The sequence below is a fragment of the Linepithema humile genome, chromosome 4 (genome assembly GCF_040581485.1).
Source record: "Linepithema humile isolate Giens D197 chromosome 4, Lhum_UNIL_v1.0, whole genome shotgun sequence".
Lineage (NCBI taxonomy): Eukaryota > Metazoa > Arthropoda > Insecta > Hymenoptera > Formicidae > Linepithema > Linepithema humile.
Genome location: NC_090131.1, coordinates 10,993,118 through 11,017,551, shown reverse-complemented (window position 1 = coordinate 11,017,551; position 24,434 = coordinate 10,993,118). Strand labels below are relative to the sequence as shown.

The 24,434-nt window shown below is 43.0% G+C and overlaps 3 protein-coding genes and 1 pseudogene across 3 annotated transcripts; 2 read left to right on the top strand and 2 right to left on the bottom strand.

Moving 5' to 3' along the window:
* On the top strand, nt 1-3,313 carry LOC136999496 (uncharacterized). Its single transcript, XM_067353837.1, has 3 exons — nt 1-345; nt 1,165-3,085; nt 3,129-3,313. The coding sequence occupies exons 1-3, from the start codon at nt 1-3 to the stop codon at nt 3,311-3,313; spliced, it is 2,451 nt and encodes an 816-aa protein (XP_067209938.1).
* A 908-nt stretch (nt 3,314-4,221) lies between these two features.
* On the top strand, nt 4,222-5,226 carry LOC136999495 (uncharacterized). Its single transcript, XM_067353836.1, has one exon. The coding sequence runs from the start codon at nt 4,222-4,224 to the stop codon at nt 5,224-5,226; it is 1,005 nt and encodes a 334-aa protein (XP_067209937.1).
* Nucleotides 5,227-6,549: 1,323 nt separating this feature from the next.
* LOC136999494 (uncharacterized) lies at nt 6,550-16,918 on the bottom strand (annotated as a pseudogene).
* Nucleotides 16,919-23,283: 6,365 nt separating this feature from the next.
* LOC136999493 (uncharacterized) lies at nt 23,284-23,802 on the bottom strand. The gene is made up of 2 exons (XM_067353835.1): nt 23,639-23,802; nt 23,284-23,575 (listed from the first exon to the last, which is right to left on the bottom strand). The coding sequence occupies exons 1-2, from the start codon at nt 23,800-23,802 to the stop codon at nt 23,284-23,286; spliced, it is 456 nt and encodes a 151-aa protein (XP_067209936.1).
* Between the last annotated feature and the right edge of the window lie 632 nt (nt 23,803-24,434).

Sequence of the window (24,434 nt, the reverse complement as noted above, 5' to 3'; positions counted from 1 at the left end):
ATGGACACCTCGACATCTTTCGAGCAGCTTTTGTCTCTACAAACCCAGAAGATGGGTTTCGTATCCCGGGCGCTCGCCAATTACAAGAAGCTGGGGCAAGCCAAAATGACACCTGCGGTAACGCGTCAACGTCTCGTCACCTTGAAGGAAGCCTTTACCACTTGCCAGGAGCTCGACAGTCGAATCGTGCTTCTTGCGGACGATGAAGACAGAGCATCGCATGCCTACTTTACGAAGAATTCGCTTCTGGAATGTGAGGACTGCTACCACGAGGCTGCCGACTACATGGCGGAGGTATTAGAGAGCTACGAATCCCGCACCCCTCCCGCTACTTCATCACAAAACGTAAGTGGCTTTCGTGATGTACTCCGAACCGCGTCGCATCTTCCGAGGATCAACCTACCAACCTTCGACGGGAGCATCGACAAATGGGAAAGTTTTCGCGATAAATTCCAATCGATGATTCACAACGATCATAGTTTGTCAAATGTCGATCGCTTACATTATTTATGCTCATGTGTAAAAGGGGATGCAAGTGACGCGCTTGACCACCTCGCGGTAACCAATCATAATTTCGATATCGCGTGGAAAATTCTGGTCTCTCGTTACGACAACACACGTCGTCTCGTTACCACACATTTACAATCGCTGTTGAATTTGCCGTTGCTCACAACAGAAACCGCTCATGACCTTCGTCAGCTTCGCGACCAAACCAACAAAGCGATACAAGCGCTTAGGAATCTCAACCGTCCTGTCGAACATTGGGATGATTTGCTTGTTTTGCTCGTTGCACAAAAACTTGACAAATACTCGCGTAAGGCTTGGGAACTCAAGCTCGGTGATACTGTAGAATATCCGCGTTATAATGAACTCGATCAATTTCTCGAGTCTCGAATTCGCGCGCTCGAGGCGATTGCACCACCTCCAAAAGAAAAGCCATCCGCTACCTCTAAAGGAAAAACTCTCGCGGCGCATACCGCGTCTACCGTTTCGTTCGCATGTCCGTGGTGCAAAGCCAATCACTTATTATACCAATGTTCTACATTTTTAAAACAAACACCCTCCCAACGTTTCGATTTTATTAAACAGCAAAAACGATGTTTAAACTGCTTTAGTAGTAAGCATTCTGTCAAAGATTGTTCAAATTCTCGCGTATGCCGCCAGTGTAATAAACGTCATCACACGTTGTTACATTTCGATAACTCGACTCAGCCGGATAAAACTGAGTCACCACCGGCGATAAGCAAAATTGTAAACGAAGTCACGTCGCATTTACTATCGAAAACCGTCGCGCCGAATTCTAATATTCTGCTCGCGACTGCCCGTGTGAAAGTCTACTCGCCTGTTGGACGTTTTACGACTGTACGCGCACTTTTGGATCAAGGCTCCGTTTCTACGTTTATTACCGAATCGCTCGCGCAACGTTTACGACTCCCAAAATTAAATCGTTCGATTTTCGTCACCGGCATCAGCGAGATGCAATCCGTTGTCCGGCATGCTGCCCACATTACCATTACGCCGGCGAATTACGACGAACCCGCTTATTCAACGACCGCGCTCATTCTTCGATCGTTGACAAAATATCTGCCGAATCGAATAAGCACTATGTGCACGTGGAACCATGTCGACGGACTCCAATTAGCTGATAGTGACCCCATGAGTACCGACCCGATTGATATGATAATCGGAGCGGACTTATTCGGCATGCTTGTTCTCGATGGTGTTCGAAAAGGTTCCGAAATGGAGCCTACCGCGCAAAATACCACTCTCGGTTGGATTATTTCAGGTCCAATCGCATCGTCTTCGACCAATTGTTCGATTTCTGAGATCGCGCATCACGGAGTTGTCCTTGAAGCGTTAGATCTCGACCTTCGTCGTTTCTGGGAGACTGAAGAAGTCCCTCAGCCCCAACGCCACAGCCCTGACGAGCGAAAGTGTGAAGAGCACTTCCTCGCTACCCATTCCCGCACTCCTCAAGGACGCTACATTGTTAGATTACCGTTTAAAACCGGACCACCAATCTCGTTAGGAGAATCTCGTTTCATTGCCGAATCGAACCTCTACCGCCTAGAGCAACGTTTCAGACGCAACCCATCTATCGCTTCCGAATATCACGACTTTCTCGCGGAGTACGAAAACCTCGGTCATATGATTAAAAGTCCACCGACAGAAATTGTTCATACGGATCAAAGTTATTATATACCGCACCACGCTGTCTTACGTGACAGCAGTGCAACCACTCGGCTGCGGGTTGTTTTTAACGCCTCCTGCCGTACCACTAACGGAACCTCGCTAAACGATAACATGTTTATCGGACCTAAACTTCAAAGGGATTTGGCCGCTGTCATAATGCAGTGGCGCCAACATCGTTACGTATTTACCGCCGATATCGCTAAAATGTATCGGCAAATATTAGTTGACTTCCGCGATACTGATTATCAGCGCATTCTATGGCGCTCTTCTCCCAGTGAACCTGTTCGCGACTACCGTCTTCTCACTGTGACGTACGGCACTGCCGCCGCTCCATATCTCGCTCTTCGAGTGCTCGACCAACTCGCTGAAGATAACGGTGCCCAATTTCCATTAGCCGTCCCGGTTCTCCGTCATCAGACATACGTCGATGATTGCGCGTTCGGAGCCGATGATCGCATCCTTGCACGGCAAACGCGCGACCAATTAATCGCGCTTCTCGCTAAAGGAGGCTTTCGTCTGCGAAAATGGGCAAGTAATTCCACAGATCTCTTGTCAGACCTCGATCCTGCCGATCATGGATTAGCCACTCACAAAGTCCTTCAAGACGATGAGCACCTTAAAGTATTAGGAGTCATTTGGAATCCGAAGCTCGATGCGTTTCAACTTCGCGTATCTCTCCCGTCTTTGCCGGGAAAAACCAAAAGAACTGTTCTCTCGACTATCGCTAAGTTTTTCGATCCGATGGGATGGGCTACTCCCGTCATCATCGGTGCGAAAATATTCATGCAACGATTGTGGTCGCTCCAATGTCAGTGGGACGATGAAATTCCATGTGAACATTTCGACTACTGGGCAAATTATCACCACCAATTACCGTGTCTCGAGGCTCTCAGTATTCCGCGCTGGACGACGCATGGATCCCATACTCTGCACAGCGCACTTCATGGCTTTTCCGATGCCTCAACTATGGCCTTTGCAGCAGTTGTTTACCTTCGCGTTGTTAATGTCGATGGCTCAATTACCATCTCTCTTCTCATCGCAAAATCGAAAGTGGCACCTCTTAAAACGATCAGCGTTCCCCGATTGGAATTGTCAGCTGCGCTTCTTCTCGCTCGGTTAGTTAATTATGCGCGTTCTGCTCTTCAACTTCCGAGCATCGAATGTCACTGTTGGACCGACTCAACGATCACACTCGCTTGGCTGAGGCAGTCTCCGTCTCGATGGAAAACTTTCGTTGCCAATCGCGTTTCGATCGTTCAGTCCTTGCTTCCTGGAATTTATTGGCGTCATGTCCCAACTCAGGACAATCCTGCCGATTGCGCTTCTCGCGGTCTAGCTCCCGATGCTCTCGCAAATTATAATTTATGGTGGGCAGGCCCTTCATGGCTTTGTCAATCTCCAGAGTCTTGGCCGACTTTCGATCTCTCGATACCATCTGATACCACCCTTGAACAGCGTTCTCAACCACCTATTCACTCCTTACATTCGACCCCTCGTTGGAATCTCGCATCACGTTATTCCTCGTGGCCTCGATTGCTCCGAATTACCGCTTACCTTTACCGTTTTCTTAATCGACTCCGATCCTCTAAAAGCGCCTCGCCTACACCAGCGAGTCTGCTTCCCGAAGAGATTCAGAAAGCCAAACATTACTGGCTCCAGGTTATGCAGTCAGAGATGTTTCCTATTGAAATCTCGACTTTACAACGGCAACTTCCGTTACCAAAAACCAGTTCCTTATCTGCACTCAATCCTTATTTTGACGCTGACAGACTTCTTCGTATCAGAGGACGGCTCCGTCATGCATGCCTTCCAGAAGCGACAAAAAATCCGCTCGTATTACGAGCACACCCATTGTTAATTCTTATTATTCAGCATCATCATCTAAGAACGTTACATGCTGGTCCTCAATTAACGCTCGCTTCATTACGTAATGAATTTTGGATTATCCGATCTCGCGCTACCGTCCGTGCCGTTCTGTATCAGTGCGTACAATGCACTCGTGAGCGCGCTAAAAAACCTGTCGAACTCATGGGCGATCTACCGGACGCGAGAGTTAACCGTGCCGCTCGCGCATTTATACATACCGGCGTTGATTACGCTGGACCAATCGCTGTCCGAACCGCGCCCGGCCGAGGACACAAATCGCAAAAGGCTTATATTACGTTGTTCGTATGCCTGACGACCAAGGCTATACACTTAGAACTTGTTTCCGATTATAGTTCGCCGACCTTTATTGCGGCGTACCAGCGATTTGTCTCCCGCCGAGGACTACCGCAGTCCATGTACTCAGACAATGGAACAACATTTCATGGCGCTAACCGAGAATTGTCCGAAGCTCACGCAAAAGCAATTCGCGATCCAAGTTTTCGAAATCGGCTCGCTACCGATGGAACCGCGTGGCAGTTCCTACCCCCAGCCGCACCCCATTTCGGCGGACTGTGGGAGGCCGGTGTTCGGAGCGTGAAACACCACATAAAGCGTTGCATAGGCCTCCACACATTAACCTTTGAAGAAATGACCACACTTCTTTGCCGCATTGAAGCTTGCCTAAATTCCCGTCCGATAGCTCCCGTTTCCGATAATCCTGATGATTATCACGCGTTAACGCCTGGTCATTTCTTGATCGGTACCCCTCTTATCGCTCCCGCCGAACCAAGCGTGCTCGATTTAAACGAGAATCGATTGTCGCGTTGGCAAATGATTCAACGTCTGACGGAAGAGTTTTGGCGGTCATGGTCAAGCGATTACTTGCACTCCCTTCAACAACGCCCAAAATGGCGCGTTATACAGCGACTGGCTAAAGTCGGCCAAATAGTCCTAGTGCGCAATCCCTTAGCCCCGCCAAGCCAATGGGAACTTGGACGAATTATCGCTTGTTATCCGGGAGATGATGGCCTGACGCGAGTTGTCACGGTCAAAACTTCTCGTTCCGAATATAAACGTCCGATCGTGAAACTATGCTTCTTACCTGTCGCGATTAATACCGAAGAATTAAAAGATTCCGTCATGGCGGGCGGAATCTCGTCTTTATAAGCGATACCATAACGTTCTTTGTTAGTGAAATCTCAACCGGATACCGATATTCATTGTACAGCGTTTATTTCATTATGTATTCTATCGTTGTCAAAACCATTTCTAACTCCTTTCGAATGTATACATTCGAGGCGGGCGGTATGTTCAGGAATAAGTATAATTTTAAAGTATATCTCGTCAAATTCGCTGTTGATATTCTCGTTCGAAATCTCACTCATTATTTTGTCAACACAGAACGATACGCGGCGGTCGCGCGACGCGGATCGCCGGCGCGATTCCCCTAAATGAGCGCTCCGCGCATTCGCTCTCTTTCCGCGGGTGAGTAGGCTTCCAGACACCAATCGATACAGATCGAAATACTGTTCGCCTCGCTTATAACACCTTACGTATAACTGTGACTCGGATAATAAAGATTTAATTTAACGAATACAAGAGGGATTCTTCCGAAAATTACCGCCTTGGTGTGCGAGCCTTTGATACAAGGTTTTACCAACGCAAACCGAAACAATATGGAAAACATTAATAATTTTCGCACTATCAACCAGCGATGGTTCGAAAAGCTCGAGAAGCTATTAATATATATTAATTTGATAGATATACTCATACGAGCCTATCCTTATAATGGTTTCTCAGAAAATTTTCAGATTTTTTTATACAAATTGGCACACTATTCAGAAATGTTTAGAAAAGGAATATGAAAATTTATGAGTAAGTTTACATTATTTTTCGTATTTTGTCAGATCAGTATATCTGAAAATATCTAAAATATTTTCACAATGAGAAATCCACGATTTATCAGCTTTCATTTTTCTGCCCTGTCTTTGAATGCATTTCATTTAGCGATACAAGAACGCAAGTGTCACTCTATCTTTAATTTTCATTGGATATCGAATAAAGGTATAATGACGTATTAATGGAAGTCAACACATCTCATTCTACCTTTGTTCGATATCTAGTGAAAAATAAAAATAAAATAACATTTGCGTTAATTTATATCGCTAAATAAAATGCAGTCAAAGACAGGACAAAATATAAAAACTGATAAATCGTGGATTTTTCAAAAATATTCCGTTAAATAGAACACATTAAAATTCCTCATATAAATATTCTGAGTAATACGGAGTTATTTTATATTTTAATCGTAAATCAATTTTGTAAAAATTTCTCATATGTATAAATAAAAAATATGAGATTTCTTATTCTATAATTTTCTAAAAAATATTAAAAAATCTGAATTTTGATATTTTTTCAAAATTTTTCATAAATTTAAATTATAAAAAATGCCTAAAATTTAAAAGATTTCTACAAAAATATAAAATTTTTTTACCAGAGCTGAGTGTTCTCTATTTCGTCGGTCTCCTCAGTTTCTTCCGTGTGCGGGGTCTCTTCTAGTTCGTTGCCGTCTTCGGTTTCCTTCGAGATGTCCTCGAATCCTGTAGTTTCCTGTAGATCAGTGCTCGGAATTAGTTGAACATTTCAGCCGATTTCCGCGGTATACACCTCCTTTTCTCTCTTTACCGCGCGCGCCGCAGCCGCTAGGGCCAGCGCCGCCGAGCGTTAGGAGCGGCGCTATCTGATTATGAGTGGGTTCTTCTCCCTATTTATTAAAATTTAAAAAAATTTATTAAAATTTATTAAAGATAAATTTTTTATTTTTAAATTTATTAAGTAAAAATATTTTAATAGATTTCCACGTCACCATAAAGTACTAATGCTAACGCGTTTTTTAAAAGTGATTTCTCCAGTAGGCCTATTCCACTAAAGATAAAAATAACAAATTCTTAATTTTAAAAATATATATAAAAGAGATTTTCTTAATTAGATTTTTTTGGCCTTTTATGAAAATGAACAATTGATGCAATAATGTAGATAAAAACCACTTTTAAAAAACCGCGTCAGCATTAGTACCTCATGGGTGATGTAGAAATCTATTAAAATATTTCCACTTAATAAAATTAAAAATTAAAATTTATTTTTAATAAATTTTAATAAATTTTTTAAAATTTAAATAAATAGGGAGAAGGACCTACTCATAATCAGATAGTACCGCTCCTAACGCTCGGCGGCGCTGGTCCTAACGGCTGCGGCGCGCGCGGTAAGGAAAGGAAAGGAGGCGTATACCGCGGAAATCGGCTGAAATGTTCAACTAATTCCGAGCACTGCTGTAGATCAGGCCTCGGAATTATTTCATCTTTTTAGCCGATTCTCGTGGTATACGCCTCCTTTCCTCTCTTCACCGCGCGCGCGGCAGCCGCTAGGGCCAGCGCCGCTGAGCGTTAGGAGCGGCGCTATCCGATTAATGTTAAAAAAATTTATTAAAAATATTTTTTTTCTCAATAGCAATAGTACCTCATAGGTGACGTGGAAATCTATTGAAATATTTTCACATAATAAATTTAAAAATAAAAAAAATATTTTTAATAAATTTTTTTAACTTTTAATAATCAAGGAAGAAGAATCCAACATTTATCGGATAGCGCCACTCCTAACGCTCGGCGGCGCTGGCCCTAGCGGCTGCCGCGCGCGCGGTGAAGAGAGGAAGGAGACGTATACCACGAGAATCGGCTGAAAAGATGAAATAATTCCGAGGCCTGCTGTAGATCATAGATCTGTTCTTTTTAATTGAACTGGCTGCACTAGTTCAGAGTTTATCTTTTTCCCTCCACATTGAAAAAAGAAAGATAAATTCTGAACTAGTACAACTAGTAAAAAAAAAGACAGACCTCATCTTCGTTGTCCATTCGCCGGCGTCGATCGGTAAAAATTCCTCCTCATTTTCTTGTCGTTGTTTTTTATTGTAATGCCATTTTCTGGTTTTAAGGCTTTTTAGCGCCTTTTTCAGGACTTCGTGAAATTCAACGTTGTTAAGATTGGAAAAATGTTTGTTTGAGTTTATGGCATCTGGAAAAATCGCTGAGAAACATCTTAGTTATCGTCATGTATTCAATGACTACGTTTACATGTGACCCTTAATCAAATTTAATGACATCCGTTGTTCCAAGGCTAGTCAATGACAGTTTTTCCATTTTTTTAGAAGAGTGGCTGTAATTAGTCAATCTCAGAACTACGAATGTTACTAAACTCGATTAAGTTTGACGTGTAAACGTAATCAATGTAGAATGTAAACACTGACAGTATTTTTTACCAAACCTTGACATGCTTGTGCGAAGCGACTGTCTCGCAGTTTACATCCCCCTGGTCCAGTTCTTTTATTTAGGGTGAAGTGTGATGAGACCTCCTCATCTACTGTAAATACACTGCGAAAATATTCTGTAGTGCTGTGACGTGACGCTTTTCGAGCGCCGTCACAAGGGCGATAGCCCGACCGAGGGAGCAAGGAGTCCTGGTGTTGCTCCTCGCGTGGAGAGAGCAACCCGCGAGACTCCACAATCGATACGCGTTGTTTGTATTGTAATTCCCGTTTTTATATCGTTAATATCGTTTAAGTTGTAAGGCGAAACTCCGTGCGGGCGGCGTTGCGTGTTTTGTGCCTCAGGGCGAAGATGCAGCATCGCCATGAAGACCGGACGCCGGGGGATCATCGACGGGTGTCACGCGTTCGTGACCCCACAGCAAAAGGTCAGGTACCGCGATTCCGTCACCTCCGCCATTCAAGCCCTATCTAACTCCGCTCTGGTTTTAGCCACAAAATCAAAGAAGCGCAGAGACACGCAGCAGCGGACCTCGCCCGGCTGCAGACGGCTTCGAGGGCTCCGAAGATGCTGCACCCGGAAGGACCGGAATATGGCCCGGCCAGCCTAACCAGTCTCTTCCGGGAACATCGACTCATCAATACATTATCGGCCAAAGGATTTGAGGAAACCACAGAGAGCGGGGGGGGGGGGGGGCGCCCTGGATGAACTGTGGGCGGTTCTCAGGAGCCCCCCCTTTTCGGAAAATCGGCAGGATGCGCAAGAAGGCGACGCGGATTTGGAAAGGATCTACATGCAGAGCCGAAAAGAGCCACTGTTCGGTGTGCCGCAAGTGCGCGAGGACGACATCCAGGACTCAGCCCGACGACACCGAAGACGCCGAAGACGTCCACTCATTGTAAGCCGCCTCTCGGGTAGCCGTAGAGTTCCGTCCGGTGATGGCTGGTAGCGTGAGTTTGTTTTATATGTAGTGTCTCTCACACCATTAACCGTAGTTTTTGATACCGTGAGCGCTCAATTACGCTCAATTACCACATGTCCAGCCGGCTCCGGATATCGCGTAACAGTCTCTCCGTCTTGCGAGAATTAAGCGCCGACAGTCTCTTCTCGTTGCCGTTTCGTTTACCGTTTGTTTAGTTACCGTACTGTCCTACCGTTACCGTCTTTTTGGAAGATACCGATTGCTACCGTCTTTCTTGCGATATCGCTCCGTTACCGTTTTGTCGCGTTATCGCCGTACCGGAAGTACCGTGGGTGAATGTCCGCGGGCGGATTTTGATCCGGGAACGTTCTCCGCGAGATTGCGGTTACCGTAAAGTTAGCGTCTCGGCGAGAAACGGGAAAGCCCGCGTAAAATAGCCGTTTCGCGACATCTCATTTCTGGCCGTTAGGCTACCGTCGTTTAAAGTCTATTTATTTGGCCTTCACTGGCCGCGTCGGATGGTCGTAAGATAAGTTATTTGTTTTGCTGGTTATCATCGGATCAGCTGCAAATGATCGTGTTCGCGTTTCCGCGATTTCATGTAGTTAGAGCACGTTATTCTTGCTACTAAATTTATTGGGCGAATGGCCTTACGACCGCATTGAACTGTTTCCGCCTTATCGGCTCCGAACGATCTACACATCTTTACCCTTGTAACCGAATCATGGAAATACATTATTGTTAAATAGTAATTATTGGGTTGTTCTTGTGTTCGCCTCTCACTCCAGATATCTAACGTTGAATAAAAGAACTGCGCCCCTCTGCCATATACTGAGCGGGGAGCGGCCGAGCAATTTTGAGAACTGTTAAAGTTACCGATACCGCGGTGCGATTACTCGCACCTGGCGCCCATTTCCGGTTACCAATTTCGCGAGTTACCTTGCTCCCGACGAGCGTGGAGTACCGCGAGTTACCGAATCAAGCATCCGTTCTCGATACCGTAAGTTACCGAATCGAGCATTTATTGCCGATCTCGCGAGTTACCGATTTCCATTGGGCGTGCTCCTTCGGATCTGGCGTGATTCCGAGGCTAGTTCACGTCGCAGTGCAATCAACTGGATTGGTCCATCCAAGGTAAATAAAGTACCTCACCTAATACAAAATTTTTGTAGTAAACTGAATTACTGTCAATATATATTTAGAAAAAATTTTTACCAAATCATTACAAATTTCTTTGTCAACTTCTTCGAAGGCCAAAAAATCGTCCACGGTTCTAAACAAAATTCCCTGTGGCTTTACTGATCTCCTCACTGCAAACTCTCGTAATAACCGTTTAATGGTTCTCGCATTTTCACTGTAGAAAAAAAAATGAAATTATGGGATTAAAAATTCATTTATAGTACACCAGGTCATACAAATGTCTTGACATATAAAGTTGCACGGGTGTCAAGGCATATCGAGTTGGCGTGTTCCGACTCTACATATTTTTACATCATGACTATGGTTATGAACACAGCGGCAAAGCTGTTTTGACTGTTTCAAAGCAACTGGAGCAATTGACAAATAAAGGTTAATATTTATAATATCAATCAATTGCTCCAGTTGCTTTGAAATAGCCAAAACAGCATTGCCGTTATGTTCATAACCAGTCATAAAGTAAAAATATGTAGAGTCGGAACACGCCGACTCGATATGCCTTGACACCCGTGCAACTTCATATGTTAAGGCATTTGTGTGACCTGGTGTACAATAAGTTGCTTGCTATTCCTTAGTAAAATCAAAATTAATACTTACTCGGTTTTATTTTTAATAGAAATTTGTCGTTTTTTCATACGACGTAGTTGCGCCATGATCACTCTGAAATAAAATTTGATGTCTTCATTTGTGCACATAGACGACTATCTTTATTGTAATCATTTTTGAAACTTATTTTAGGGATCGCATTATATCACGGGATGTTCCCTCCTCTTTTGTCCACCTTTCTTCATATCCTTGTTTGGCTAGTGAAAGACGATTGCGTTGTACAGGAGATGGTCCAAACGTTGTTTGTTTATGTTGTGGTTTATGTGGTGGTTTTGATGGTGGATGGATGTTTTGTGTGAATGATTGCTTGGATGGTGTAGGCGAGCGTGATAATGTTTGTCTGCGTTGAAGTAGGTTTTGATGCTGGAGGAATATTTTGTACGAATGATTGAGTGGCTACTGAAGGTGAGTGTGATAATATGGGTCTATGTTGTAATTGTGCTAATGGAGGGGGCATGTGTTTATATGATTGTTTGGATCAGAATGATGATGATGGAACATACAAGGATGATGATGATACTGGGGACTGTGATAATAGTGCTGTCTGTTTTTGTGTAGTTTTGGGTGTGGTCATGTTTTGTGTCATATGTCCTTGTACGTCTGTTTTTTACGTCCCTTTTTTGCAATTTCTGAGATGTGCGATATTTTTCAATATCCTTATCCAACAATTGCAACGCTTTAAACGTCTTGTCCGCTTCTTTTCCTCTTCCTCGTCCTCGTTAATTCATCTTAACAAAAATTTGCCCTTTAGTGCTCTTCTGTGCCAATAAAGTATGTGGAAACACTTACTCTGCACTTTATTGAGATTTATTATAACAACTTCATCAGATAATAAAGAACATCGGAAGATACCTACTGATGACAAACCTACAATGGCAAACCAACATCGAAAAAATCTTCAACTCTGCAAAACTCTTTAACCGCCAACTGATAATGATCACGCGAGAGAATGATGCTCTGAACAAGACAAACCTTTGAATTTTATAATATTATCATATTATCCTGATCCTTCATCAATATACGAAATTTTCCTGTGTCTAAGATTTGAAACTGGCGACTATCTAGCGGAGCATCAAAAACTACAGGACTAACCCAGGATTCTATTGGATCTATTGGAATGTACTACTTCCTCAGTTACATTTACAATATTTGGTGTAATTTGAAACTTTTCATGTCGCCTATTTACAATTTGTTGCAAATATTGATGAGGCTTGCGGCAAGCATTGCGGAAATGTCATATTATTTTCATATAGAGACAAACAATTCATTCAATGAGCCAAAGCGTCTCACGTCATCTACGAGATATAAAAAACAATGAGTAATGTACGAAAGAAATTCTGGACCATATATATCTTCTGCTCTATTCACAAAAATGCTTAATGCTGTATGTGCAAAATCAAGATGGTCTTTCGATAAGGAAAAACTGATTAGAACTCGAATGGCGAAATGTAATAGATGAAAATATTTGTACGCAGCAGGATTTATGGGTCCGTAATAAATAACTGGTGCAGTATATAAAAGAAGTTAGCAATTTTCCGTGGCCTTCAACCCTCCATACTTTTCATTAATTGCAGTTTTCGCAAAAATTTCTTAGAGCAGTAATTATTAACTTGCTGCAGATGGGTCGTCATAATTTCAAGTAATCTGACTAAAAGTTTTAAACTTGGATTACATTTTCCATTGATAAGAACGCTATTTATTTTGGGAACGACACCAAGACAAACGGTATGCATGTAGTCAAAGACCGTTTGAGTTACCAACCCCATTCTCAAAGGAAGCGGAACAAAGTCAGAATCTGTATGATGTTCTCCGTCAATATGATGTCTGTACTCTTCGTCTGTACGAGGCCTATGCTGAATACCACGATAAGTTACTACTCCACGACGAAGCCAATTTCCCCGAATCCAACATTTCGAATACGGAAATAGACTACCGTGACCTTTATGACCCAATACAAAAGCCCGCGCAGGAGAATCAGCTATGAAACACCTCAATTTAATCAATTTTAGTTGATTATGGAAAACAACTCCTCCACGATTTAATACATCTCAAACTTTATTCACAAAATATTGAAATAATTTCTTTGCGTTAGTTGATTTTGATGAATTTCGTCAAACACCTACGATTTCAGGTTTACTTAGAGGAATATTTGCAATCCTAATTTGTATCGGCCACATTTGAATTTTGCCCTACCCATCTAGCGTGGCACCATCTGTGCTAAAGTCTATCATCAAAGTATCAAGTGGAATCAGTTCCGGAGAGGTTTGTTAAAGAATGGAAAGAATTCCTACCTCAAATCCTAAGTGGAGATATTCACCTCCTGCAATGTTATGTGTGGGATGCGCGATCCGTGGAGTTTTTAAAAGCGTTCTACAATCCTTTGGCAATGTGGATAAACAAGGATGTGTTCGAACAACCTGTAAAACAGCATTTACTTGCGTATGAGACATATTACTACGTACGAAGACTTTAGCAAGGCGTTCTTGAAAATTATCAATAATATTTTGAGGCTCAATATCTACCGCATCATCACAATCTAAAATGGATTCAGCAACGTCTGAAGAACTTAATGCCTCATCATTAAAAGCAAATTGCACATCATCAGCTGATGCATCAGAAGATACAAAAATTTTATCTTTCTCAGTCTGACTGCATTCCGTAAGAATTTGCCCTTCGTCGACAGTCTGAATTGGCTCTAACATTAACAATATCAAAATTCTGATGTTGTAAACATTCGTATTCATTATGCGCAGCTCTTTCTAATTTTTCCAAACAACGACGATGGACTGCAGATAGTAAATGGCATAAGGCTTGCAACTTTTTTTTTGTGTGGGGGGCAATAGCCCCCCCCCCCCGGGGGTGGAGAATCTTCCAAAAATACCCTCTGGCGTGCAATGTAGAAAAATATCCACTGCCAGAAGGTAGTGTGGGATTCGTCTGGGACTCGGGATACGAAGTCGAGAGACCCCCAGGCGCCTACCCACTAAACTCCCCCCCCCGTTACGCTGCCATCAGCCGCCGTTGATGAGGGATGGCCGGGAACCGCAACGCATTACATCCGGCCACCCCCCCCGACTGCCGGAACTCCGGCGCAATCCAAAAATGTGTGGAGGAAAGTCCCACCCTCCGCGTAAAAACTCTTCGGGCCGCAGCCCGGTGGTCCCTCCTACGGTGGGCAGCGACCAGTGTCCCCCCTCAATCCGAGGGGGGGTGGTTTGATACTGCTCGACCCGTAGGGGCCTTCCCCTTCCTTTCCTACACCTTGGGCCTGGTTTACCCGGGAGTAACCGAGGTGCGGAGACGGCACGCACCTTCTGGGGCTGGAGGGGAAGGCTTGACTTCTCCCCCCCCCCATTACCCCTAAGGCGCTTTTCGGCGAGGGTCCTTGAGGACTGTGCCCTCGTGACCCTGACGCCCTCGCTCGAACCGGCTCTGCTGGGACCCGACTCAGGAGACTCCGCCCGCGGTGGCTTCACTCCCCCAATATCTGTAAGGACCACGCACGGAATTACTCGCGTGGTGGCCTCACCGCGCCCTGGGGGAGGAGCTGTCTTCGATTTGGTGGAGGAACCCGGAAGCACAGGGGAGACCGGAAGACAAAACTCCGACTCCGCCCTGTGGTCCGCCTTCCTTCCCGCTACCACGCATATAGGGCACCGGGCGGGGCGCTGACATGCCCCCCCTTTGTGCCCCGTCTCACCGCAGTTAAAACAGCAGAGGGCCCTGTCCACCACGGACGGACACCTCTGCTGCACATGGTCCCTTACCAGGCAACGGAAGCATCGGGTGGGCCTGCTTTTAAGCAGCTCCACCCGTACGGAAGTCCATCCGATCTTGATGGCCTCAGCCTCCGCTGCCTTCACCGCCGCTCTCGCTGGGAATTGAGCCCAAACTGTCCGAACACGCCAGATGGCCGGGCGCATCGGACCCAAACGAATCTCCGGTTCAGAGCATCCACAAATGCTAGCAATAGCACGGCGGATCTCTTCCCCGGAGACCGACTCCTCGACCCCCGTGAGGCGGAGGTCGAGCTTTTTCGAGGGGCGCGAGACCGTCACTTCTTCGAACTCCTCGAGAACAGTCTTCATCGCGGAGGCGACTTGCCTCGACCTCCGCGTTTTGACCTCCGGGGATCTCCAAAAGGAGACCCCCGTTGAAGGCCCTCCGCGCTTTTATATCGGTAAACCGGCCTAGGTTCTCGAGACAGATCTTTTGTTTCGCGGCGGCCATTGCCTCGGCCAGGTTACCCTGGCCGGTCAGCAAGACTGCCGCCGTGCGCGGGAGGCGCTTCCGGCCCTTGCTAGCCGCCGCCGCCTTCCTTTTGGGCGCTGCCTTCTTGGGGGCCGCCTTCACAGGGACCTGCCTGGCTGGGGGCACGGCAGAGGGGTGACTAGGGAGGATTAGCCGTCCACCGGCCTTACCCGCTCTTCTCTTGCGCCGGACCACAGTGGACCACGACACGGGTTCTACTGCTTCCGGCGCACTCGTCGCCTCAGAAGGAGGAGGGGGGGCGGCAGAGCCAGCGGAAACCTCCGACGGAGACGGGGAAACATACCCCGCCCCCCGAAGCACCGCAACCCCAGTGGCTCCTTCCTTTTTCCTCCCTCCTCTCCTTTTGCCCTAGATTGCCCCCCAACGAGTGGTTCTCGAGAGCGGGAGAGGGCAGGGGCTGTTGGCGAAGGAGGAGGCATTGCTGCCCTGTCCTCCAGCCCTTTGAGGCGGTCACCGAACCCTCTAAGGGTCTCGGCGATGCCCGCCAGGCTCGCGCAATATGCGGATCACCCGACGGGAGACGGGGGGACCAAGCTCCGACCACGACCACCTCCATGGTGGTTCCCCTTGCCGGCCCAGGGCTAGGGGGAAATCCTTCCACCACCGGCGAGACAGGCTTCTCGCCGGCCCGCATGTTGGCTAATTCCGCCTGTAATTTGCGGATCCGACGCTGGAGACGGCCATTCTCTGACCTCTGGGACTCCATGTCCCTCTCCAGCGTCTGGACCCGTTTGCGCCAAAAGCCGAGGCCCCCCCCCCCTCTGAGGCCCGCCCGGCCAAAATTCGGACGACCTTTCTGAGGACATATACACCGAACTTAAGTTTGCCACTGAGCTCGCCCTTAAGTCCAGCGGCCCTCTGGCGTATCTCCTCAATGAAGAGGAGCACCCGGTAAATGCTAACCAGCATCTCCTCCGACGTGCCCCTCTCCATTAGCCCTATAACTTCCTCGGCCCTCCTCTTCTGGGGGCCGGTAAAGGCCGGCGGGATGATCTCCGGGAGGGGACTCCCCCTCCTAGAGTTGCCGGCACCAGGCAGTGCAGTGCCCTCTGCTGCACTGCCTGCCGTCGAGATCCCCGCGGTTGCTCTCTCTTTCCCGTCGAAGTCGGAATCCGACGAGAGCACCGGGGGAGGGCCTGAAAGGGCCCGAACCGTCTTTGCGGGGCCTGCCCCGCCCCTTGCGAAGCAGCCGCCGCCGGTCTCCCGCGTCCCTTTGAAGAGAGCGCGCTGGGCCTAGACCTGTCCTTGGGGGGGGGGGGAGGCTGCGAGTTTTCCTAACAAGGGTTCCCCCGCCCCTATCTCTCACTAAATCCTCCAACGGGAGGCCCTCCACAGTAGAAGGGGCTACATTCTTCCCTACCTCTATCTCCTCTTCCGAGGAGAAACCACCGATAATGGCTTCCACCGCGAGGCTCGGGGTAGACCTCGCGGTTGGCCCTTCGTCCGATAACAACGCGGCGGAGGCAGGGACAATAACCCCATCCGCACCGGCAGCTGGGCATCCGAAACCCTGCTGTGGTAAGTTCTTCTTGTAGTCTGACATGCGTATACCATCATATGTAATTTGTTCACGGAGTTGTCTTCTCCGGGTGTATTTATCGTGATTTTCCTTTTACTAAGACGGTTGTCGACCAAGACTGACGAGCCTGTCCTGCCCGGATCTTTTTATAGAGGTTTCTCACCCTCGCGGCCCGTGCAAGCTCAATGCAAGCACCGGCCCCTGGCCCCATACTTGAGGTTACGGTGTAAATCGCCACGCCCCTCCCCCTCCCCCCTCGTGCAATGGAGGGCCCGCCGTCATGCCGGAGCACCGGCGTGCTAATGAGACTGGCTAGATCCCGGATTTTTTCTCGAGGTTTACTCCTCTATCCTGGTGCCGTGAATAACACGCCTAACGGGTCCAGGCACCCGGGAGTTTGGAATCAGAGTCCCCGTCTCCTACCAGCGATTGGGACAAGTCCCTGACGGAGTCGCTGGGCTCAACGCGTTCCCTCCAGCGAGGGAACCGTACACAACAGACTCCGAAAAGGGATCCCAGCGGACCACCCCCCGGAACCTGCCGGAGTGAGAGATGGGAAAGGTCGCTAAGCTCCCCCATCTCCCCTCCCCGTGACTACCTTGGTGCGTTGTTGGCGCCAGAGAGCGGAGGCACAGTATATACAGTAGCGCAACTCTCGGAAATTTGTGAAGCCCAAAATAAGTGCGCATGCGCGAAGTCAGCGAGTAAATCCAGTACCGCCATCTGAACTTTTCTCTCACTTCCTCTTTCTTCGTTACGCTCTCTCTCTGTTACTCTTTCTCAGCATTTAAAAAACCGTACGAATATTTGTATATTCTTGCTGGCAAGATATTTAAATGCAGAGTTAAAAAAAGCAAGCGATCAAAAATAGTGTTGTGTTGTGTAGTGAAAGTAAAGTAGTGGAAGTGCAAGTGATTTTAGTGACATTACTAAGTAGTGAAAACTGATTGAAGCATTATCCTTAAAAAAAATAGTTAACCTATATAAATATTTATATAGATTTTCTATTTTCCTGTAGGAGCATTTTGATCTTAGCTTTGTTTCAGGTGTTGCTGTTGTTCGTGTTTTCTAAAAAATAATAATTATTTTTTAAAATGAACAAAAAAGGAAAGCAGTGGTGCGCTGTATTTAAATGTATGAATGTCAATGTGGAAAAACGACATTTTTTTAGATTTCCAAAGAAACATGACAGGTATTTTTTTATTTATTATTTGTAAAAAATGTATTTTTTTAATCACATATATCTTATAAAAATATTATACATAAAGTTTTAAAAATTGTTTTTACAAGTTTGTCAATTTATATACGTTTCTTTTTATATTAACAAATTATTATTATTATATGTATATACAGGTGGTTGCAATGGATAAGAGCAGCTAACAGACGGGATTTAGAACAAAAAGGTCTAAGTTATACGTATAACAATTGTAGACTATGCCACCTACATTTTGAAGAAAAATGGTTTATTAGAAAGACCACAGTTCGTTTACATCCAGATGCTGTACCAACTATATTTTTTGGGTAAGTTTTTGAATTAATTTTTATGTATAACTTTTATTATTTGTTGTTAAAAGTAATTTAGTTTTATAATATATATATATATATATATATATATATATATATATATATATATATAGTATTTGATATATTATTAAAATATTAAAGAGTTATAGTAATAATTTAATTAATCAAAGACAATATAAAAAATAAGCTATTTTTTGAATTTCTTATAAAAAATATAAAATTAAAAAATTTTTAATGTATTAATTTTTTTAGGAATACAGAAGCAGAAGCTGCAATACAACCTGCGGTAAAAGAAGAAACACAAATAGAAGAATTGCAAGAAAAAGAAGAAAATGTAGTTGAACAAGAGGAGAGATATCAGTAAATGAAATCTAAATATATTATTAGCTTTTTTTATATAATGATGAAATATTTTATGATATAATAATGATAAAATATTTTATGACATATTATAACACATGAATTGTTTTGTAGAAATACATGTGGAAAAATAGAGCCTATACTAAGAGAAGAGAACCAACAAAAAGAAAATGAAGAAAGGTAACAGTAATATATATGAAATGTGTAATATATATGAAATACTTTTTCTTTATTTCAAATGTGAGAATGGTATCATTAAATTATGTTATATATTTTTCAGTCATGCACAAAATGTTCAATCATCGCCTGATCATATTGATGTAATTGCCGAAATTGAACCGTAAGTTTTTATGTATTATAAGAAATTATTATGTATAATAAATATAAATTTTTTTAAATATAATTACATATAAAATATAAATTTGCTAATAAATAAGTATTATAAAAATATTTTTATATTTTACTTTATATTTTAATGCTTTTATTTGTAAAATTAATTTTTTTCATAAATTTTGTTTTCTGCTGTTATCTAATTTTGGATGTATTATAGAGTACGTCCAGTATGCAGCCAGCAGCAGAAATCTACAGGAAAGGATAGTCCGCGAAAGAAGAAGCTGCAATCCAAAATCTTTAAATTAAGGAAGCAAAAGAAGAAATTACAACAGACTGTTCGACGGCTGAGAAAACAACTGGAACAGCAGAAAATAAAGACACCGGAAGAAGAAGAAAGCGACATAATCAAGATTCGCAAATTAGGCAATAAGGTATTTAGCGGAAATTTTGAAAAATTATTAACTGCGCAGATCGATGCTCTGACGAAAAATAAACGTGGAAGACGATATGATAACGATTTTAAACAGTTTGCATTATTATTATTCTTTTCTAGCCCGCGTAATTATAAAAATATGGTGAAGGAATTTGCTTTGCCTTCAATTCGCTCACTTCACTTATTCACGCAATCGTGGAATATTATTCCTGGAATTAATGATTAAATTTTTGATGCTCTAACTTTAAAATTAAAATCATCAGCATCATTAGAAAAGCATTACATATTATGTGTAGATAAAATGAGTTTAAAAGCTCATTTATTTTATAATGTATCGCGTGATGAAATAATAGGTTTTCAAGATACGGGTTATGAAAAATCAAGTAAACTTGCTAAAAGTACATTAGTTATAATGGCACGTAGTATTGCAGGAAATTGGAAGCTTCCTGTTTGCTATTGTTTTGTAGAAACAACATGTCAGAGCACTGTTCTAAAAGATTTAATATTTAATATTATAATAAAATTGCGTGATTGTGGTGCTGTAGTGCATGCATTAGTTACTGATATGGGATCTAATTTTATACAGCTATCTCGAGAATTGGGCATTTCGACACAAAATTCGACCTTCTTAGTAGATAAAGAAGAAGTATTTTATATTTTTAATACTCCTCATTTAATGAAAGCAACGCGTAACAATTTATTGAAATATAATTTTGAATTTAATAATAAAAAAGCTTCATGGTCTCATATTGTTGAATTTTATAACAGACAGTAAGCAATGGATGAAAATGGCTCCTAAATTATCTAAATGTCATATTGAGCCAAATAATTTTCAAAGAATGAAGGTGAAATATGCTGTCCAAATATTTAGTAATCGAGTAGCTGCTGGAATGTGCACGCAAATGTCTTGCGGTCTTCTACCAAGCGAAGCAGTTGGCACTATAGATTTAATAGATCATTTTGATAAACTGTTTGATATTTTAAATTCTTCAACTATTAATAGTCCAAAAGAATATGGAAAAGTTTTTACTGGTAGTGAAAAACAAATTAAATTTTTAGAACAAATGTTATTTTTCTTAAAACATATTAAAGTTATTAAAGCCAATGGTTCGCACGTGACAGTAAAATGCTTTAAATCCTGGCAGATTACAATTAGAAGTATAATGCTATTATGGGATAAATTAAAATGTAATGATTTTCCTTTTCTTCAAACACGTAGAATTAATCAAGATTGCTTGGAAAATTTCTTTGGTACTGTAAGGCAACAAAGTGGCAATTGTTTAAATCCGACACCTATACAATTTCAGCGTGCTTTTAAAAAACTTTTCAGTGTTAAATTTTTACAATACTCAGAAGCACAGAATTGCAGTAAAGATAGAGATCAAATGTTAAATGTTATTAGAACACCATATTTAAATAAATGCACAAAAATTATTTCATCTCCACCACTCAAAATTATAGATATTCCAAATCATGATTATTATGCTATGGATCTGTCAGAGGAAAATGCATTTAAATATGTATGCGGATATTTAATTAAAAAATGTACGGAAATTCATTCATGTCAAGCATGTACATCCTATGTAAATGAAAATAAGACTGTATTAGATGATACTACTTTATATTGTTCTTTTAGAGCTTATATAAATGAACAAGACAATGAATTTGGAAATTTGCATGTAGCAAATAATAATTTTTGTTCTTATGTACATAAATTGGAAGAAATCTTTGTAACAAATTTTGAAAATAATTGTTTTAAAAAAAATATTGGCGGTTATTTATTTCAACTTGCGCAAGCTGTCTCTTTTGAACCGACATGTCCAAATTTTCCTGTAGACTTTTTGATAAAACTGTTTCTCCGAATGCGTATTTATTATACATTATCTGAACATAATAAATCTTGCAAAAGTACTAGTAGTAGAAATATGAAACTTTTAAATATTTTACATCTATAAATTTTGTATAATATTTGATGATTTTTATATTTACAGTCTTATTTTTATAATATGCATTTATGCTTATGCATATGCGTTTGTGTGTTAACTTCTCACTTGTTTCTATTGCATTCACCTATTGCATTATATATTTCTATTTGATAAGTGTGCGTTTGATTTTGCATGTTGTGTACTGCAATATATATATAGTATTATTAAATATGATTCATATTAATGCTTTAAGATGCTTTGCTTATTTTGCTTATTATTAACATTTTATCTTAATAATTTATTTTATTAATTACATTTTGTGAATTTTATAATATTCTTTAATTGCAAAGGTTTATAAGTTAGTGCTTTAATATAATTTTATGTTTAAATTCTTCCTACTGTACTATAGTTTTATTAGATAAGTGCACACTATTTTATTTTATTGCATGTGTGTGCTGTAACATATAGTTTATTAGTATAATTTATTAAATATGTATACTATAATTGTTATAATTTTAAATTGTTATTTCTCTAGGATTGAACAAGCAAGCGAAATCAACAATTGAAGAAAACAATTAATTTCATGTATAAAGATTTTCTCTTTCTCTTTTTCTCTATTTTTTTTATTCATATCGAGGTGGATCGAGTAGCTGAGGTATGAACAATTGATAGAGTTGAAGAAGAAAAAGTTAAAATAATTTATGACTTATATTAAACATATATTTCTTATATCTTGTAACTTTGTAAATGTTTGTAAGTTTGTAAGTTTTATAGTTTAAGAAAATATTTAATTAATATTAAATTTTAATAAGGATTACTTTTATTTTAATTGCAAAATAAAATACTTATTATAAAATGTAGTATATTATTGAAAAATACATTTTTATTTTGCTTAATAAATATTGTATTACAATTAATAAATAAACATATTGTATTATAAATTAATATTGTATTATAATTGTGTTTTCCTTTATTAATAAATTATTAAGTATATAAATATATATACATTATTATTAATTTATTAATTTTTGTTACTTATATTTATGTATGGCATATATTTCATTATTATTTGCTTTCTCTCTAATATACATTTACATTATATTATATATTATTTTACAAATCTTGCAACTTTTTTATTTTTTACTGTATATTACATTAATAACAATTTATTTTTATAATAATAACATAATTTCTATTAAAATTCGTTTCTTTTAGATTTAGAAATAAGTGGGAAAGAAAAAAAAACGAAGCAAGGAGAAAAAAGAAAAAGGAAGTTCAAATGGCGGTACTGGATTTACTCGCTGACTTCGCGCATGCGCACTCATTTTAGGCTTTATAAACATCAAAGGTGCCGACACAGAGTTGCGCTACTGTATATACTGTGGCGGAGGGCATGGCCTTAATCGACCGGCCCCTTCTCTTTTTCTGGGAAGAGGTCGACCCTTCTTTCCCTCTCCTCTCTCTCTTGGCCTCCTCCTTCCAAGACATAACCGTTTCGCAGAAGGAGGAAACCGCCTCCCACACACCCTCCCCCTCCAACATTCTCCTAACAAGGAAAGGGAGGGAGAGGTTTTCGCCTACCATCTCGACCCGACGCTCCACGGCCCACGCCGAGCACTCTTCGAGCGTGTGCTGCGCCGAGTCCCGGTCGGCCGCGCAATGGTGACATTGCGTAGTGCGCTCCTTTCCAATCCGGCACAGGTATTCACCAAAGCAGCCATGCCCAGTGAAAACCTGCGCCATGTAGAACAAAATTCCTCCTCCCCTTCTGCCTACCCACTCCAGTAGGCAGGACTGAATGGCCTCGACGGTCCTCAGTCCTGGAAGACCCGGAGTATTGTGTTCGCCCAGTCGGTGTTTCCACTCCCTGAGCGCCCACCTCCGGGCCCTCGCTTTCTCCTTTTCCACTTTCCTGGGGATGTTTTCCGGGGAAATGCCACTCCGTCCGACCTCAACCGCGCACCGATAGAGGATTCGGCGCGCGAAGCAGCGACTAGGTCGAACGGGAGCACCCCCGCCAGGGTCGTGGACGCCACGTACGACACCGTCCGATAACAACGGGCGATTCTGATGGCCATACGCCTGTCGGCCTTGCGTACCAAGGCACTGGCGCATTTGTTGGCCATCAGGTCACTTGCTCAAATCGGTGCCCTATAAAGAGACACTGACCGGACGGTGTTCGTGTAAAGGTGCCTAACTGTAGCACCTGGACCGCCGAGATTGGGCAGGAGGCGACACAACGCGTTCGCCATCCTGTTCACTCTAGGAGCGAGAGCATCGAAATGCTGTGTGAACTTCCAGAGTCCATCCAGGGTGAGGCACAGATATTTCATCTTGGACCCCACAGGGATACGGGACCCTCCGACGTTGATATGTGTCGGGAGTGGTCTCCCTCATGCCTTCTCATAGAAGAACAGGGCCTCTGTCTTCTGAGGAGCTACCTGTAGCCCTAGGCCCCGTATAACGCGCACTACGCTCGCTACGGCTGCGGTTGCTACAGCCGCGGCCTCTCTCCAATCCTCCCCCCGAGCCATGACAAGAGTGTCGTCGGTGTAACAGACGACGTCACAGCCCGGGGGAAGGGCCGACCGAAGCACTACGTCGTACCCGAGATTCCACAGTGTCGGGCCCAAAACAGACCCCTGTAGAACCTCGCGGTACATCAGCCTCTCACGTACCTTGCCGTTCCCATTCCTATATGAGAAAGTCCAGCCCCGAAAGTAGTCCCACAGGACCGCCCGGAGGTATGGTGGCAGCTGGAGATGTTCGAACGCTGCCCCCAGACAGTCCCAGGGGAGGAAGTTAAAGGCGTTCACGATATCCAGCGATACCATTAGTGCCTTCTCCTCCCTCCTCACTACGGCCTCCGAGAAGGAGCGAACGTGGCGTATTGCATCCACGGTAAACCGCCCCTCCCGAAAGCCGTACTGCCTCTCGCTCAATGTGAAACCCCCCCCCGAGACAG

Bases quoted from the DNA above. Each gene is read 5' to 3' on its own strand.
- LOC136999495 (XM_067353836.1), top strand. From the start codon at position 4,222: ATGGGCGATCTACCGGACGCGAGAGTTAACCGTGCCGCTCGCGCATTT.
- LOC136999493 (XM_067353835.1), bottom strand. From the start codon at position 23,802: ATGAAATATCTGTGCCTCACCCTGGATGGACTCTGGAAGTTCACACAG. The intron at 23,576-23,638 runs GTCAGTGTCTCT...CAAATGCGCCAG, and splicing joins CTTTACACGAACACCGTCCG to TGCCTTGGTACGCAAGGCCG.
- LOC136999496 (XM_067353837.1), top strand. From the start codon at position 1: ATGGACACCTCGACATCTTTCGAGCAGCTTTTGTCTCTACAAACCCAG. The intron at 346-1,164 runs GTAAGTGGCTTT...GTATGCCGCCAG, and splicing joins CCGCTACTTCATCACAAAAC to TGTAATAAACGTCATCACAC. The intron at 3,086-3,128 runs GTATTCCGCGCT...TACTCTGCACAG, and splicing joins ACCGTGTCTCGAGGCTCTCA to CGCACTTCATGGCTTTTCCG.